Raw genomic sequence first — 17,840 nt, forward strand, 5'->3', positions numbered from 1 at the left:
ATCGGTTGCTGGGCGCATTAATTTCTTTTGTCATCAAAAAGAAAAGTGAGCTTTTGCTAACACTGTTGCTAACCAAAAGAGCAGCACCCACTCACTTGTTAGTACCATACACTCACCTGAATTAAAGTACAGTGTCATGTTTACCAACCCACTTCCTGTCTCTTTGATTGCATGTGGAGTCATTATTATTATCATCATCATGTTGCAAGCTCTCAAATATTGCAATCTATTTGGGAGGGCAGGTTAGCGTGTCGTTTGTAAAGTTATGTTTTTGTCAACCTGATGGAAAGAAGCCCTGCTGCTCCTGGAAGAGCTGCATGACCAGCGCCCTCCTCTGGTCCAGCGTCCGTCGTAGGGACGAGTACGGCACTTTGTCGAACTCCAGTTCGGCCAGGATGTCCTCGCCGTCGGTGCCTACGACGCAAAAGACAAAAAAATTGTACGTTCTTCATAACATGATCCACAGAATGAAATGTGAATTTCTCGGCATGCGGTTACTGCACTGCGTGTACACTGGTGTGCGTTTTACCTGGCCGGTCAAAGGTGAAGATGTCACCTTCGCATTTGGCGGCACTTTTGGGCGTGTTGGGCTCCGAGCTGCAGCTGGAACGCCGCCGACTCTTCCTCTTTGGAGACACTTGATCGTCAGTGGCTGAGTCCAAGTCTGAACCACAAAAAAAGGAGGAACGTGACTACTCGGTTCTCTTTTAGCAGTAACCAGATCTCTGTGACTGAAAGCTAACAACGTAAAACACCATTGACATGCTAACGGTTAGCATCGACGGTTGACTTGACTGTACAAAAAAATGACTAAGCATCTTACTGAGTAACCTTGACAGAAGTGGTAGAAGTGCTAATCTTCTTTGTTGGTGTCTGCTGGACTGTTTTGTACTGCCACCTTGTGGCCAAAGCGGGCACACCAGAAGTAGCAGTACAATGAATGTTGAATTCTGTACGTTATATTGATGTTAATTCATGTTTTATTAAATTCTTCTTAATAAAGTTTCATATATATATATTCAACAAATTGAACTCGCAACTCAAGGCACCAACAATAATCAATATAAATAAAAATACTAATGGTAAAATGGGAACCTGTCGAGTTCTTCCTCTTGCGCCGATAGCTGCCCAGGATGGCGCGGGGCGACGTGGCGAGGCTCTGCAGCGTGGGCGACGGCAGCACCTCCTCGGGCCGAAACTCGGGCAGCTCGGCGAAGCGCTCCTCGAAGTAGACCTCCGACAGCACCCTTCCCGACCAGCACACACAAAAAAAAAAAAACGCACGCGGCATATAGTGCGCAGTCCCGCTGCCGATTTTGGTGTCGTGTTAACCAGCACTCACTTGTCCACGGAGTCAAACGTCTTCTTGAGTGGCGGGGGGCGGGCTTTGATCTTCTTTGGCGCCGGCCCATCTTTGTCTGAGTGCGGCGGTGGCGGCGGGGTGGGCTCGGTGGCAGACGAGGGAGGTAGCGGAGAGGATGGGAGCGATTCCTTCCATCCAGCCTCAACAAAACACAACCATGCAAGAGTTAGAATGCTCAAGACTCATTTTACTACTCTATTTATTTATCGATCAATCTTTAAATTCAGGACCCTTGGGATATTTTAACAAAAATTGTCTTCTGGGAAAAGTAGCACGTTATAATATTATACTTTATAAAAGCATAAATAAATAAAAGAAGAAATTTTTGTCACACTTAGCATCAACTTAATGCCATTCTGCTGCCCGCCATGGCCACATGGGGGCAGTATAAGAAACAATTAATTATAGTGTTCATGGAGACACAGCTCCTTGCAGAGGATAAGGAATATAGGACTGAGTGTTTTTGCATTTGATAATGTGTTGCTACGTTTTTTTGTGTTCAAATATTGGTTGCTAAAAGGTTTTTATTTAAACACTTGACCCCCGCATACTCATGGTTCGCCACTCACGCTCACTTACCTCACCTATTTGTCATTCCCCCCCACAGTAGTTTTGTAATATTTTCTTTTTTTTCTTGGCAAACAACTCCCACTTTTTGTGAAAAACATCAATTGCACATTTCTTAGTTTTGAAAAAGAGAGTTCTGTTGTATTAGGGATGTAACGAAAAGCACGATATCCTGATTATTAAATGTCATGTTCATGATATTTAAATGCAACGCATGTCAGGTTGATTGCCATTTGGGCAGTTCTAGCACCCTCTCGTGGCTAGTTTTTTTTAATGCAACTTAATTTTCATTAGGGATGTTTTGGCCCTTCTATATGTTTAAAATCTACAGTAATTGTCAGATGAAGGGGAACATAATATACCTGTGAAGCAAGTCAATATGTGGAAGAACTCAATGTGTGCGTGCATTAACAACATAACATAATAATACTATTATTATTATTACGTACAAAAGCACAATATTGTGCTTTTTTTTTAGTGTGAGCTCATTTTTATTTTACAATATTGTGACCTTTTTTTAAATATCGCCAACCTCCCCACAATATCGTGATAATTATCCTATCGTGAGTTTCATTTCGTGATATCGTATCGTGACATCTGGATATTGTTACATCCCTAATATATATATGTAGCATTTCCCATAATGTACTAGCATTAACATTAAGCTAAAGGCTAACTTTTTCAAATACGTGCAATAAGTGCAATTCACATAGTGTTACGTTTAGTTTGTCAGTAAACGTTGGGTGTGGCATTAAAGAGCCTGAAGCCTCATTTTTTAAAGAGCCTGAAGCCTCTTTTTTTTTTTTTGAAGAACTGTTCACTAATGCCAAACTATTTGCCATCCACTTCAAGGTACCGCTGTCAATTCTCCTTTCCACACAAGCTGCGCCAGAAGCAAATTACCTCTCTGGTGGTTTCTGCCGTGTTGTCACAGGAGGGAGGCTCCTCGGCCGAATGCAAAGCAGGAGAGGCGCTCGTCGGTCCCGCCGGTTCCGGCTCAAAGGAGAAGTGGCTGTTGGATGCCACGGCCGCCTCTCTTTCCCTTTCCTTCTCGCGCTCCTTGCCGCGACCCCCTCCTTCGTAATTGCCCACCGGGATGCTGGCCAGTGTAGCCTTCACTTTCTGCGGGGGCCTCGATGGGAGCTGGCTGAGCTTGATTGTGCCCGCTGTGCTGGCTGCTAGAGAGGATTTACAAATGATAATTAAATGGATGATGAAAGAAATAAAATACTGGAAAAAATACTGAGAAAATAAGGCAAAATATACAATTTATTTCAACAAGAACTATAATTTAATCAAATGTAAAATGAGAATTTTGAAGACTATATTGTAATTTAAATAAGATTCTGAATAAAATATAAAATGTGATATAAAGTACACAGAATAAACTCAATTAAAATCAAATAATGACCAAAATTCATTATTATACAACTTAAAAATTGTGATTTCTTAATGTTCGGTAAATGCCTAGAACTGGCAGCAAAAAAACAACTGAATGAGCTAATTCTACCGTTTTCTTTCTTTTTTTTTTTTTTTTTTCAGTCAGTATCCAACAAGATCCAAGTCAGGAAAAATTTTCATAAGTGTGCGAGCTAGCTGGTCCTTGGTTTTAAAAAAATTCATTTGTTTTTTATTGTGTTACAGATTCTGTAATTGAAAAACAATCACAATCTGTATGTTTACCCCAGTAAAAGACTTGAATCAGTACTTCTACTATTTACTAGTTTATTTTTTTTCCACAAGTATCTGTACTTGTATGTAAATACAATGTTCAACTACTTCTATAGCACTTGTATCATGATGTGAACATGCATACCAGGTGTTTGAATTTGAAGAGGAGGACTGCAGGGTCTTGCAGGAAGAGTGGGTCCACCAGGAGGCGCTGCTGAGCTGCTACTAATGGCGCTCTGCGGCTGGCGTTCCGGCTGCACCACCACCTCCGTCAACCGCTCAGCCTGCCTGTCGACAGCTCTGTCCGCAGGCAGGTGGCGCTCAGGATGCGGTTGCGGGACCGTCATGGCGGCGGCGGCGGGGGGCGCCGTGTGTTTGGCCACGATGTGGCCGGAAACGGCGGAAGGGCTGGAGACGGAGTAGACGGTCGCGCTGGGCGGTACAGACGCCATAGAGACCACCCCGGTCGCCATGGTGACGCTCTGCGAAGGAGGGTAGATGGCGGTGACGATCTGACCGCCCGAACCGCAGACGGGGGCTGAGCTGGGGGGCTGTGGAGAGGGCGCGGTGGCCAGGAGAGGCGGCTGACCTGAATGCGGGTGGACACAAGTGTTCAAATAGAAGCCATACAAGTTTACTAACTACAACAAAATAACTTTAGTTCAATTATTGTGTGGTACAAGTGCCACTGGTGGTTACATGGGCAGGCTGTCACTAATAGTTTGCATAAGAATCATTGTACCATAGTTCAGCTGCATTTGACTTTTAAGTTAGAATACTGCATTTACTTATTGTCCCCTGCATACTTGATGTTCGGCACCCACGGACTCAAACATTCACATTTTTTTTCCCTCAATATTTTTTTTTTTTAACACATGGAAAACATATGTTGAATGTTCAATTAATGCAGGATATAAATACAGTCAAAAAAAAATCTGTGATGCAGTGAAGCTGCAAAAAGTGAACGGCGATGCAGTGAGGGATGACTGCAAAGTTCGACATGAAATGATGTAACTCTCTGCTGCACTGACCAGCGATCAGCGGCTGAACCAGCGTCTGGCCAGGCGGCGGGATGGTCGTGAAGCCGAGGGTGGCCAGGGAAGGTGGCACGTATGCCGAGCCGGGCAGAGGCTGCGCTTGGTGGGAGGAGCAAGAGGACGAGGACGAGGGCGAGGAGGTGGCTGTGGTGGACGCCAGCGGCAGCGAGGATGGCACCCCCGGAGTGGATTGCACGTAGGTGATCCTGCAGAGAGTTGAGAGGGCTGTTTTAGAGGAAAATGTTGAAGGGGTCACTGGGTTTAACAATGTGACAGATACAGGAAGGAAGCCTGGTCAGAGAACAAAAGGAGAAGTTGTTGCAGAGGATGCGTAGTGTTGTACGTGTGGGTGTATAGATGAGAGGTAGCGAGCGGGGGTGGACGGCCGAGGCAGCGCAGGGGCCACCAGCAGCATGACTAACGCATCCAGAATAGAGCTGCTCCGCCACAGCAGCACACCTGCTGTACTTCTCCTTATTCCCCCCCACACACATGCACATGCAGAGATTCCAAACAATCCTGCTTCCTGCTCTGCACCATCATTTGGAAAGTCAACCACAGTTAAAGCACTACACAAAGAAATTCATTATTTGGCTCAAATTTATACCACTGACAAGAAGAGAAAAAAAAAAAAGTTAACCAATTTGACAGCCATTTTATTGTGCTCAGTTAAACAATCTGCCTGCCCAGTGTGTGAACATGTCGTGATTTTGATTGCTTGCTATTATTGCTGTAAATGTGCACACTCTGTGCATGTGACACACATTTTGATATTCCCTTCAACACAAAGACCCTAAAGTCTGATCACATGGGCAAAACAAATGCTGTGTTTTTTTATTGCTCTCCGAGCAACAAAACAACATTTGGAAATGTGTCCAAATGGCAATCATTTGATATTTTTGTACGTCACGTTGATACCTGGTGGTTGGAGGCGGCAGCAGAACAGCCTGCGAGGGCGCCGTGGAACCTGGAGCCACGATGGCAGCGGTGGCCATTGTCACAGGGAAAGGGCTGGCGGGGTGGATCGCACCTCCTTGAGACAGTTGAGACTGGACCACAGGCATGGGTGCGATCTGAATGATCTGGAGAAGGAAATTAAGAAAACAAAATGAGTGCTCCGCATTGTGAGCAAATAAGATTTTTAAACTGTTTTTAAATGATTGTGCAAGACTGCGAACCTTGCTTCCTGCCTGAGCGCCATTCTGGACAGGAAGAGGCGGGGCCACAATAGGAAACTGCTGGGCAGGTGCCGGGGCGGTGCGTACCGTTGCCATGGGGACAACCATTTTACCCTGGAGCACCGGGGACTGTGTTTGCACTGAGCAGAGGACAAATACAAATTTGTTGAACAGCTGCAATAAATAACTGACAAGATGCGCATCCCACCTTTCATAAAAAGCTGGGTACATGTACCGATTTTTAAACTGCAAGAAACCCTATACATGCATCATCCAGACTGCCAGAAATGACAAACAAGGTTGTTTTCTATAAATGGTCTGTCACAATTAAGTTCTGTGGCTTGACCCCGACTCAGGATTGACCATGCAAAGATGTGCAATCATAAATATTGAACAAGTTTATATGTATGATTGTCGGAGCCCACACCATAAGACGATTACTCAAGATAATCTTTTCAGAGAAATCTACTAATCGGACCTTTCCCAAATTTCCAAAACTTCGTCTCAATTATCACAATACATGTAACACCACTTAATGATTATCAGGCTGGACTTTTTTGTCGAGCAAATTAGGGAAGGAAAAAATAATCTACACATAAATCACACCAAATGATCATTTTTGAGGATAATCTGTAAAGGAAAGCCAAACGGTCTTTTGCTGACTATGATGAGAGGGAAGGAAAATGATCAAATTTTGCTCAATCGTCAGAATTCGCCTAAAAAAAATTAATAATAATAAATATATAAAAATATAAAATAAAATAAAAAATAAAATAAAGCACACTGTTGCATGATTCTTAGCGCTCACCTCGTGTTCCCGTGCTGGACGAATAACACACAAGCGAACTATGACCCTGCTGCTTCCCATTGGCTAAGGGCGTGTGTGTGGGCGGAGCTGCGGGAAGGTTGAAGATACCGGTCGGCTGGCAGAGCTGCTGCGGCGGGCTCTTGGGATTGGCGGGGAGGGTGGGTAGTATGTACTGGACTTGCGTGATGGCCTTGCCCCCAGGGGGTGCCAGGGAGGGGCTGGGGAGGAACTGGGGCTGCAGCAGGGGTAGAGGCAGGGGTCCGTTGGAGTGGCTGTTGGACGGGGGCTGAGGCTGTGGAGACGGGGTGATGAGCTGCACAGCGGGCTGCCCCGACAAAGCGCCCCCAAGCACTAAATTCGTCACCATGCCGGCACCTACGGGTCCGGGTGATGGGGAGGAGGAGTAGCCGCTCGGCATGGCTGCCGCTCCGCTTCCCAGGGCCGAGCCAATCAGGAGTTGCGGCTGCTGGAGCGTCAGGGGCTTCCTCTCGGGCGGGTGCGGGCTGGACGAGGCGCCGCCGTCCCTGGGCCTGCTGACGATGGGGAGCGGCGTGCTGATGACGGGGCGCATCACGTTGGTCAACACGGTGGAAGCCACTCGCACGGCGCCGATGCCCAGGTGCGAAGGCGACGCGGAGATCACCGATTGGCCCGAGGACAGCGACAGGTGGAGAGGGGAGGCGTGCACCGCTCCTGCCTCACCCGCAAAAGCGTCCTTAACGTCTCCGTCGCCTCTCTTCCGGGGGTCGCTAAATCCCGCTGATCTGCCCTCGTCGTAGCGCTTGCCGGCCGGGTAGGAAGACAGGGACACGCTCCTGCCGTGATGCGAGGAAGACGAGGACGCCGTGGAGCAGATGACAGGAGCAAAGACTCGCTGGGAAGCAAAGCAGGCCGAAATTGATCGCGTCTGTCACCTGCGTTATGTCAAGTGGGATCTAATGCTGCATTCGAGGGTGGTCGGAAGTCGGACTTTTCCGAGTTCAAACCAGGAAGTGTGTACGGGAACACCCCCTTGAACTCGGAAATTCAACTTCACCGACGGACTACAAGTGACGTCTCTCTACAATGGCGACCACAGACCGTGAATGGTAAAACAACTTACTCGAGTATAAAACTAGATAGCTTTCTTGATTCATAAATATTCGACATAACTTCATATAACGCAACGTACGTGGCAGTATTCCGCTATCTCCCTGCATGAAATTATACGGTGAACTACTGAACTGTATGAAATCATTATGAAATAAGATAAAAACAAAGCAAAGAAAAATTGCGAGAAGGTAAGTTTGCTGGAGGTCAAAATGAGTTTTGAGGACCAAAATAAAAAACAATTTACCGCTATCCGCCATTTTGGTTGTTTAATTTCGCCTGGAACGCTTTCAGGTTGGAACTGGGAAAACGAACTTTGATATGTCCAACTTCCGGCCATCCTCGAATGCAGCATATGACTTCTACGACGATGTCATAACTGCCAATTGATGATGAACCGGGGCATTTATGAAGTGAGGTTTCACGGTATTAATATTTTGTCCAGAATGAAGATGATAACTTCATGATTTTCCTTGTACAATTAATCCCTTTAAAAAGTAATATTTCTACTTGCTGTCAACTGATGATGACATCACCTGCCCTGAAGAAGTAGGTAACGGCCAATCATGGCTCACCTGTTTTCTGGGTTTGATTAGAAAACTGAGCCATGATTGGTCGTCACCTACTTCCTCAGCACAGGTGACAGCAAGTAGAAAAATTACTTTTTAAAAGGTATTAATTGAACACGAAAAAAATAATGAAGTTACCAAATTAATTAAAGACAAAATCTGAACTTTTTACTGCTGAAAATGGCTCAATGAGTCAAGTATCCCTTTAAGAAACGACCGCTTACCTTCTGAGCGCTCTCGTCACCGGAACCTCTCTCGCTGTCGCTGTCAGTCACCCGCTCCTTACACTTGAGGTCAATGGAGCTGCTGGGATAAGGGTCCTCTGGAGAACAAAATGCACTACATTCAATGCCACAACACCAGAACACTTCTACAAAGTAGACCTAGGACCAGTATCATATTCACATCGTTTCCCATATTAGTAAATAAGGAGCCCGGTTGGATGCAATCAGGGAGTCAATCACGCTCAACTCTGACGAAGACATGATAACGGTTTATACATAACAAAAGCAGGGATTTATCGACATGCTGAAAACTTTTGATCTGAGATTTGTGCTTCAAGCCACAAAGAAAAAAAAAAGTATTTGGTGTGAACTAAAGAAAATCGCAGAGGGGGGGGACTTTTTCTTTCTTTAAGCAATGGTGGGGGAAAATGTGACAGTCTCTAAACTACTATTTTTGGGTCTTACTCGACATTAGCCCCAGGGAGCACAGTGCGACGGCCTCAAAAGTAAAAAAAAAAAAAAAAAAAAAAAGTTTGGTTGCGGTTTCTTACCAATGACGTCATCGTCTCCCTCCTCCTCACAGATGACCATGCGCTCCTCGTCGCTGGTCATGTCCTCGCTGACGCCCCGCTGGGACTGCGACAGGGGCGGAGCGTGGCTGGAAAATTGGCCACCACCATCCCCGCACATCTTTACATTAAAAAAAAAAAAAAAAAAAGTTTAGGCGGAAAAAGCGTAGCCATACATGTGGTGCTTTATTTATTTATTTATATTTTTAAATACATTTTTTCATCCGTATGGCATACATTGTAGGTGCACACGGCAACGATTAATATGGGTTCTTGTAAAAACATCTCCCCAGTACTTAATAATTGTAAGAACCCCAGCTTGTACTCACTCACACACTTGAACTACATTTTCAAAGACCAACTCTGACAAAGGGCTGAAAATGAGCATTTGTGTACAATTTATTGTTTACCTGTGCCAATTCCGCCAAGGCTTGCGTATTTCCCCTGTCGCCCCTCTCCATGTTGTGCACGGCACTTTGCGAGAAGGCTCTGGGACGCGTCAGCTGGCTCATATGAGCCTCCGCCATCTGACTCCTCTCGGACATGCCCGCCAGACCCGGACCCACCACCCCCTTCAGCTCCACAGAATGCGGCTCTACTGGGCGGAAAGACAAAAGGGGATGTTAAGGAAAAACTCCAGGAGTCATGTCTTTTGAGAGCATTGCGAGACCAACCCGTGGATTCGGACATGCTCCTCTCACGGATATCTTTGCCGCCGGGGACACCGCGACCTTCGGAGCTGGACTTTTTCCTGTCTTTGTTGCACCACTTCCAGTCTGGGTGAGCCTTAAAGTGGGCCTCTTTTACCTGGGGAAAGAACCACTTTGGGAATAAACACATGGATATATAAAGAAAAATGTAGTTCAGTCCGTTAATAATACTGTTATGTCTCCTAAATCCTAACTTTTTTTTAAAACCCATATTAAATTGCATCAGTGTACCTGGAAAGCCAAGTCGTGGTACTTCTGTTTCTCTTTAGGTCCGAGGGCATACCACCACTCGCCCAGGATCTTGCTGACGGTCCTGTTGTCCTGGTTGGGGTGGCGCTGATGCACCAAAGCTCGATGGCGCTTGCTGAAGATCATAAAGGCGTTCATCGGTCGCCGGATGTGATCCTTCTCCCGCTAAGAATAACAAGACAGTAATAATGAGAACACTACAGAAGACTTCAATACTCCACATTGGAACCACGAAAGGTGAAGGTTAAGTCATATAACTTGAAATTTGACCAAAAATACACTTCAAAAAGTCTTTATTTATTTTTTTGTTCTTTTATGATCCTACCACGTGATAGAAGGATGCCAGTGATGGCAATGAGGGAAATCCCTTGATTACACAACTGCAAATGGAACTAATTGTGGCATAGCAGCAAATGTTTTGTTTTGCAGGAACATGTATAAATAATTTTTCTGGGTGAATTTGAGCCGGTGCATGTTCAATCATCCAAGGAGAAAACTCAATAAAAGTGCTTTATATTTCCTTTTTTAACCCCCATTCCCAACTGTTCCATTGCAAGTGCATGAAATTGACCACTTTCAAGTTCAACATTTATTTTTATTTTTTTTATCGTAGTCTTTCAAATTAAAAGGACTAACTTGACCTGTATCATAACAGGAAGGTTAACATGACTCTTATTTGATTACGGGCTATACAAATAAACTTGACTTGACCTCATTTTGGATGTCAAGTGTATTAAGAAGAGAGAAAATTCTACCTTTCCAGGGCTGCTTTTGTCCCCGTCTTTGGGCAGCGCACTGAGAGACTGGGTACGTCGCTTAACAGGAGATGTAGAGAGGGGCTGCTCAGGCACAACGCCAGGTAGGAAGCTACAGCAGACAAAAAAAAACCTCGTTATTTGTAATAGACATGCGCTGGCCTTCTATTAAAACCCATTTACCGGTAACACCTTTAAAGATTAAGGGTGTATTACATATTAAACATGCTCCACTTTACAAGCTCATCTCCAATCAGGCCGCTGCCTTTCATGTGATAATAGCGCACAATGAAGGAAGAAAAGCTTTTGTTCCTTCTGCTTTGTTCTGGCAGCGAGTGCTTCCGGTGCCCAAATTAGTGCACAAATTGCACTCACTCTCTTGCATGTGTGGGTACACAGTCCACCACCGCAAGAACAGGCAAGGCTAAAAGGGGTACGCAACCAGATGAAAGCATTTTCCACCTTTGCAATCAAAGTCGTCAGGAATGGGAACACTTGTCGGATATCTGTAAAAGATTATTCTGCGGTCTGATCTGCTTCGAATATTGCTGGGCCCAACCATTGTAAATGTTCAATATTTACGATGGCAAACATTTAGGTCAACACTAAGGCCTTGCCGAGTTGGCCTGAGCCACCTGTGATGGAAAAATAACGATAGCCAATTTTCACTCCTCAGAGCATTTAAAGCCCGAGTAGGTGGCGTTGCCACCTTTACACCAATACTTACCGAACCCAAATATCATAATGACAGTTTAAAAACTACGGCACGATAGGCTTCACGAAGCATGGATTGTTGTTGCTCTTTAATTACTTTGTTGCGAGTGTGCCTGCAGCAGAAAGGAAGATTTCAGATGAAAGGGCGTGACAGACATACAAGATTGAATGCTGGCTGAATTGAGGAGTCGGCGTGGAGAGCGACTGGGCAAGCTGTGGCCGAGAGCAGCTCTTGAGCGAACGTGCATCTTATTACTCCGTACAACGGCGTTACAGTATATCGTACTCTGATCAAACAGCACAAGACACACTATAGCATCATTTGTGGACTCGCTCACGTGTTAGATGTTAAAAAAATAAATATATCGTGTGTTTCCTCAGGAATTCATAAGCGATATGCACAAAGAGGACGTACGGGTCATCCACGTCGCTCTCCGTCTCGCTATCAGGCCTCTCCCTTTCCGTGTCCACTTTCTCCTTCTCCGACTCCTCGGGTGCAGCAGCATGATGAGACGGGGGACCCCTCTCCACCGTCTGAGGGGCCTCGGCGGGCTCTGGGGGGGGCCCCGCCTGACAGTCTGAGGAAATTGACACATTCAGCATTTCACACATTTGACATGACCATATTTTCAGTTGGATTTGAAAATCTCGCTTCTAACGACCAGGTTTTTCTTTTTAGTTTAAAATGGATGACCTTAACTCGAAACTTGAAGCATATTGTGGTCAAAGGTAGAATTTTGGGCAGTGATTGCACCTTTTGGTGCTATAAATAGTAAATGTTTGTTGTGGGGAATACTGCATGCTAAAGAAGGTGGCAACAACAAATCTAAAAAAAAGTATTTGCTAACCACCAAAAGGACGCAGATGACGAAATAGTAGTAGTCATGGCAACAAACATGGGTCTGTCTCCCCAGCTAGCTTGCTAGTTTAGCATGTGACATCCTCCACAAAAAGGATTTACTATTTACAGCAACAAAGGCACAAAAACAGACCAGTTTCTATCTTTGGCGACAAAGAGACATGAGATTCTAGTAAAGCTAAGACATTTTCAACTAAAAATAAAAACTTTTCTGCAGTTAGTAGTGGAAAATTGAAATCCAACCGAAACTCGTTCGCTATCATCACCACGATTAGGGAGCTGGGATTTTGGGCGAGAGTCAGAGCTCTACTTTTAATATATAATAAAAGTCACAGAACAAGCCAATCTATAAAAAAAAAAAAAAAACGGTAACTTATAGTAAAATAAAATAAAAATAAAAAAGGAATTATATGTCCTAATATGGTCATACCTGTCTTTGGAGTGGCTGCGTGGGGGTGACTGACAGGGTGCTGCCCCTCCCCCGGCTGAGAGGCGGCATCTGATTGGGTGGGTGCCAGGAAGGGCACTAAAGAATGCCAGGGGAAAACCGGAACGGACCGGGGCTCGACATTCGTCCACACTGTGGAGAGAAGACGTGGTTTGTGTAAACTGAGGGTCGGGTGTCCACAAATGGATCCGGCGGCAGCGGTTATTGGGTCATTTGTTGACTGTATCAGGCACACCATTTTGCTTTTGTTGAGTCGTGTTTGTTGTAATAAATTTAATTGGTTGAACTTCTTACTTCAAACATGCAGTACAAAAAAAATGCAACTGAAATATCCCATACAGAATTGAAGGTCAATGGTGAAATGATTTTATTACTGTATGTTTTTTTTTTAAATATGTACAACACGAACTGAATTACTAAGAGAAAACATTACAAAAATGTTTGTTGGTATATTTTGGTTGCATTTCAATACACTTGCACGTACGAGTTGTTTTGAGTTATGAGAACCTCCACAGAAAAAAAAAATTAACTCAAGCCAAGGCACCACTGTTAACTCTCTTAAGGGTGTTAGGGAGGAACCATATTTGGAATTTGAGTCTTGATATGAGAAAGTACAAGCTGTCCGCTGGAATCTGATTTGAAGGCAACAGGCCTTCCTACATTTGATTACCACTGTTTTATTTCCTTTTTTGGAATAAGAAAGAAAAGTCTAATGGTGCAAAAAGATCTGTTTTGGGGAGTAATGAAGCCACAAATATAAACATGTTAGCCCTAGAGCATGATTTCCCAAATTTGGTTCCTTCCTCAGGACATAAAATTAAGATAAATACGCCATATCACCAACACAAAAATGATTTTGTCGGTTGTTAAGATAAAACATGGATGAAAAAAAAGATCTTTTAACAAACTGCATCTGTTTGGTGTTCTGGGAATGTACCAAATTTCTCATTACTAAGAATAATGTGGGGAAATTCTAGATTGATAAAACTGACACACTCTATTACACTGAATTACATAAATAGAAATTAAACGAGATATGAATTGAACAGGGACTAACCAAACATGCTTAATCCTTGGCGAAGATACTGACGATTCTCTGATGAAAACATGGTGGAGTTAAAATCGGTGATGGTTCTCCCAAATAAAAATAAAAAAACATGTGGTCGTGTGCTCTTTTTTTTATACAGTGCCCTCTCTTCTTTAAGAGATAGTGAAGTTGGTCCAAAATGTTTATCTGTTATTGATGGGAGGATTTTGGTTGTGTCCGTTGCATCCTTCAGATAGGCTTTGGAAAAATGTAGAGGAATTGTTTGGATTCCAAGTTGGAGAATACGGAGAGAAGAAAAACTTTCCAAGATGACAAAAACAAAGTTGATTGCGGTCCAAAGACTGGGTTCCCTCGCTGGCTTCGGTCCAATTACCCCTGATGCCCTCCCGTGGTTGTTTGTTTACATTAGTGCTGCAGCGTGGCACTCAAGTGGTTAACGAGGCCTCGGATGCATCCACGGCCTGGATTACAACATCAGCCCGGCTACTACGCAGTCTCCCCGGGCCATGGCGAGACCCTCCCTGCGCAAAACTGATGCCCCTCAGACACAGCCAAGCTGCTGAAGGTTGATTAAATCCAGAAATTTAGACACAACCTCGGCGTCCAATCAGGTTTGACGCTTTTTTTTTTTTTTTTTGGGTTACGCATACATGCCCCAGGCGAGCTCCAGAACCCGAACCGCCGCGGCGCCCAATTCGGGAGCGAGTCCTCGGGCACGCCCCTGGTCGCGCACACGCCGCATAGACAGACGCCAAAACGACGCGGGTGTTCTCATGTCTCAATTACAAAGACGCATTGGAACCACGCACTCCAATTCGACTGTCCGTTTTTTTTGCTAACTACCATCCGCTGGACGCGTTGCAGCCCATCGAGGCGACGGAAAAGGGACGCTCGATTCCACGGAATTTACAGCGCGCCCATTACGGTCTTGTCGTGCGTCCGTCTACCTGTTTGCTAGGTGCGGGCAGATGTCGCTGACTGGCGCATTCATCCATCACAACCTGACCCAATGTAGCCAGCACAACTAGCACCCCCGATACAAGACACAACCGAGGCGACTACTCCGATGAGCGGACACAAAAAAAAAAAAAAAAAAAGAACGACACGAACCGCCCGTTCCTCTCTTCTTCTTCTTCCTCCTCTTCCTCAGATTTAAAGCGCTTCGGCCGCGGAAGCCGAGTAGCGAGTAGTGGAGAGCGCCGCCGTCCACACGCAGGTTTAGATAGCCGCTTCTCGCGGACGGCACTACAGGCACACGTCGTTCACCTCGGGGGATGGGGGGCCGTTTACGGCCGCAAAAGTGCACCCGCGGCCGAGGTAAACTCACGTATTTTTGTCCCGGCCCCTCGTTCTATTCTTTTTTTCCCTCCCTCCTCTTCCTCTTGTTGTAAACTAGGCTGCTTTGCTTGGTTGCTGGCTTGCTTGCATTACGTCCCCTCCCCTTCTTGCTCCTGTCAACCTCGCCCAGCCTTTGTCCCGCCCACCTCTCCCAATCCGGGTCGGCTATTGGCTGGGGTGGCCCCCTGTCATGTGCCCGCCGTCCATTTTGATTGGTCAGAGCGTGCGCTGGAATGCCAGTCATATGCAAATATCATCCGGTTCCACAGTCCTTGGCGCATTATCGATGACCCAATCTAAAATTTGTTTTGCAAAAACAACACAGCTTAGTTAATACAGCATATTTACTTTAGTTTTATGACAGTAATACTAATTGACGCTCTCTCGTGAGCGTAGTACAGTTTCTTTCGTTTACCCCCCCACCGGCTCGCACCATTGGTGCAAGCTGTCGTAGTAAGAGGAGACAGACGTGGAAGGCAACCAATTGAACACCGACATTGGGGATGTAGGCCAACCAGTACGCTTGGAGCTACTTTTACAAGATCCCGCCCCATTTTACAAACGCTCCAATTTGTGTTCCTAAAGGGAGGCACTGGTGAGCGCTCTGCTGTGTAACATTTTGCAATATGATTTATGTTAATGAGGCCTATGGAGTATATTTTATTTTTAAGATTATTTATCTTCTAGATCACAAATCACACACAGAAAAATATTCATTCCAGAAAGCAGCACGGGTCAAGTGATGTCAATTTCCAAAATGAATACTTTTATACACAAATGGACATTTCCAAAACAGTGTGAAGCGTTCTGATGCAACACGCTTGCACAAGTGGGTGGGAGAAGGGGAAAGAGGAGGCCGCTTAAAAGAGAAGGAAACGACTGAAACGGTCCATGAGTGGTGGGTAAAAATAGACAGAGAGTAATTTTCACCAGGGGGAGGCATGGACGGGGGAGGAGGAGAGAAAATAACTTGTGAAAACACAAGTTCTCTCAAACAGAGGAAGGGTAGGCCTCAGACAAAGGGAACAATACTAAAAAAAAAAAAAAAAAAAAAAAAAAAAAGTGTGTTGACAGCACAACCTGGACATTGGGAACGATCGGCGAGTTTCTCAAGCAAGATGCATGAGTCATGCTGAGCTAGCACATCCAGACAAATACAATACTGGGAGGGGTCTCTCCATTACGGTCAGCCCATCAAAGCGCTTGAGATATGACCAGCGATGCTGGGAGAAACTCTGGCAGGCTGCCCTCGCTCGTAAACTCGCTTAACCCCCTCAGTGCCAAAACTGTACACCTGCATTTTGTCATTAAGATTCATGCATTATTAACTACTCAAATATGAAGTATGATGCTTCATCATCTCCCAATGTTGTTGACGAAACAGCTTCAACTGTTTTGTGCAAATCAGTTCAAGCTTGGTACACATACAATACTTGAGCATTTTCCCTCCCTTGCAAATAAAATCAGTAAAGCGTGTGGAACATATTACAATATTTGTTTGGTTATTTACTGTATGTCCTTTTTAAACAAGCTAGTAAAGTGTATAGTGACACATTGATGATGTATGAAGTGTAAAAACAGGAGCAGACACGACTAGTCCAACAAGCTCATGTGGCCGGCATTTTGCATTTCTAGACTACTTTGTGCAACTTGTTTGTCATGGAGCTCCCACGAGATGACGTGATAGCGTGACACGACTTGACATGAAGTGGACTACTCGTCCGACTCGCTCTGTCAAAAGTGAAACAGTAAAACGAGCTTCATTTTGTATAATGTATTTGTCAATGTTGATGGCGATGCCTTGTCTAGTTTGCATTTCAAGCATACAGCTAACTCTGTGGCTAACGTCACTCTTTTTGTTGCTATTGTGTTAGCAGAGTTGAAAAAGTGATTATTGTTGCTCAAAAGTGATATTAGACTCTTAGTTCTCCTGTTTTAATCCAATTTGAAGCTATTTTTTATTTAAATTGGATTTTCTATAGGCGATATAAAAAAAAAACATTTCTCAAAAAGGCAATTGTTTCCTGATACAAAAAAAAAAAGTAGTTTTGCTGGAACTCATTATCCAATTTTCAAACTCTTTGCTGCGTTTGTTTACAGAGGCCATTCCAATTAGATGGAGCATTTTAAAAGATTGTCATTTTTGCAAAAAAAAAACCATGTAATTTTGCTACTTATATACAGGACATGGAAATTTTTTTTTTTTACTTTAATTTAAATATATTGCACATAGGCAGGGGTTGATTACTAGTTTGATGGTTTACTGTAGTTATGAAAAGTTGCTGTCATCGGCAATTACTTCTTTTCTTTTTTGATGGACCTTCTAAGCAGGGCACAATATGATTGGCTGCTTGTTGAGTTGAGTAAATGAGCCACCTCTGAAGTTAATTTAGTCAAATTAGCTTTTGCCCCCCTTCTTCTCGGCGAGCAGAGTATGAAGGCATGGATGTAAGAGGAAAGAGACACTGTAAACACGGATGCCCTATTGCTCTCTAGATGAACTAATTTGCTCCCAAAAACGTATAGATATGTTCCATTTTAAATGTTTTAAGTGTCCCAATGACGTATTTATACGTTTTTTTTGTTTTTTATGCTAGAGCATACAGAAAGCTTTGATGCAGTCTCTCAACTGCAGAGAACGGTT

General features: G+C 44.4%; 1 protein-coding gene across 6 annotated transcripts in view; it reads right to left on the bottom strand.

The window, feature by feature from the left end:
* The window catches only part of cicb (capicua transcriptional repressor b), a 42,743-nt gene that overhangs the window by 1,700 nt on the left and 23,203 nt on the right, over positions 1 to 17,840 (bottom strand). The window contains exons 3-20 of one of the 6 annotated variants that reach the window (XM_077526723.1): positions 12,793 to 12,942; positions 11,919 to 12,081; positions 10,790 to 10,901; positions 10,017 to 10,199; positions 9,750 to 9,882; positions 9,486 to 9,670; positions 9,058 to 9,196; positions 8,507 to 8,604; positions 6,625 to 7,498; positions 5,817 to 5,956; positions 5,557 to 5,720; positions 4,633 to 4,844; positions 3,747 to 4,190; positions 2,834 to 3,105; positions 1,341 to 1,503; positions 1,096 to 1,254; positions 530 to 664; positions 280 to 414 (exon numbers count right to left, since the gene is read on the bottom strand). In XM_077526723.1, the coding sequence (XP_077382849.1) occupies positions 280 to 414; positions 530 to 664; positions 1,096 to 1,254; positions 1,341 to 1,503; positions 2,834 to 3,105; positions 3,747 to 4,190; positions 4,633 to 4,844; positions 5,557 to 5,720; positions 5,817 to 5,956; positions 6,625 to 7,498; positions 8,507 to 8,604; positions 9,058 to 9,196; positions 9,486 to 9,670; positions 9,750 to 9,882; positions 10,017 to 10,199; positions 10,790 to 10,901; positions 11,919 to 12,081; positions 12,793 to 12,942 (3,861 nt within the window). Of the gene's footprint in view, positions 1 to 279; positions 415 to 529; positions 665 to 1,095; positions 1,255 to 1,340; positions 1,504 to 2,833; positions 3,109 to 3,746; positions 4,191 to 4,632; positions 4,845 to 5,556; positions 5,721 to 5,816; positions 5,957 to 6,624; positions 7,499 to 8,506; positions 8,605 to 9,057; positions 9,197 to 9,485; positions 9,674 to 9,749; positions 9,883 to 10,016; positions 10,200 to 10,789; positions 10,902 to 11,918; positions 12,082 to 12,792; positions 12,943 to 17,840 lie in introns of all 6 variants that reach the window. The other 5 variants (XM_077526725.1, XM_077526721.1, XM_077526722.1 and 2 more) reach the window with 5 other exon arrangements.

The sequence above is a fragment of the Festucalex cinctus genome, chromosome 7 (assembly GCF_051991245.1).
Source record: "Festucalex cinctus isolate MCC-2025b chromosome 7, RoL_Fcin_1.0, whole genome shotgun sequence".
Classification (NCBI taxonomy): Eukaryota; Metazoa; Chordata; class Actinopteri; order Syngnathiformes; family Syngnathidae; genus Festucalex; species Festucalex cinctus.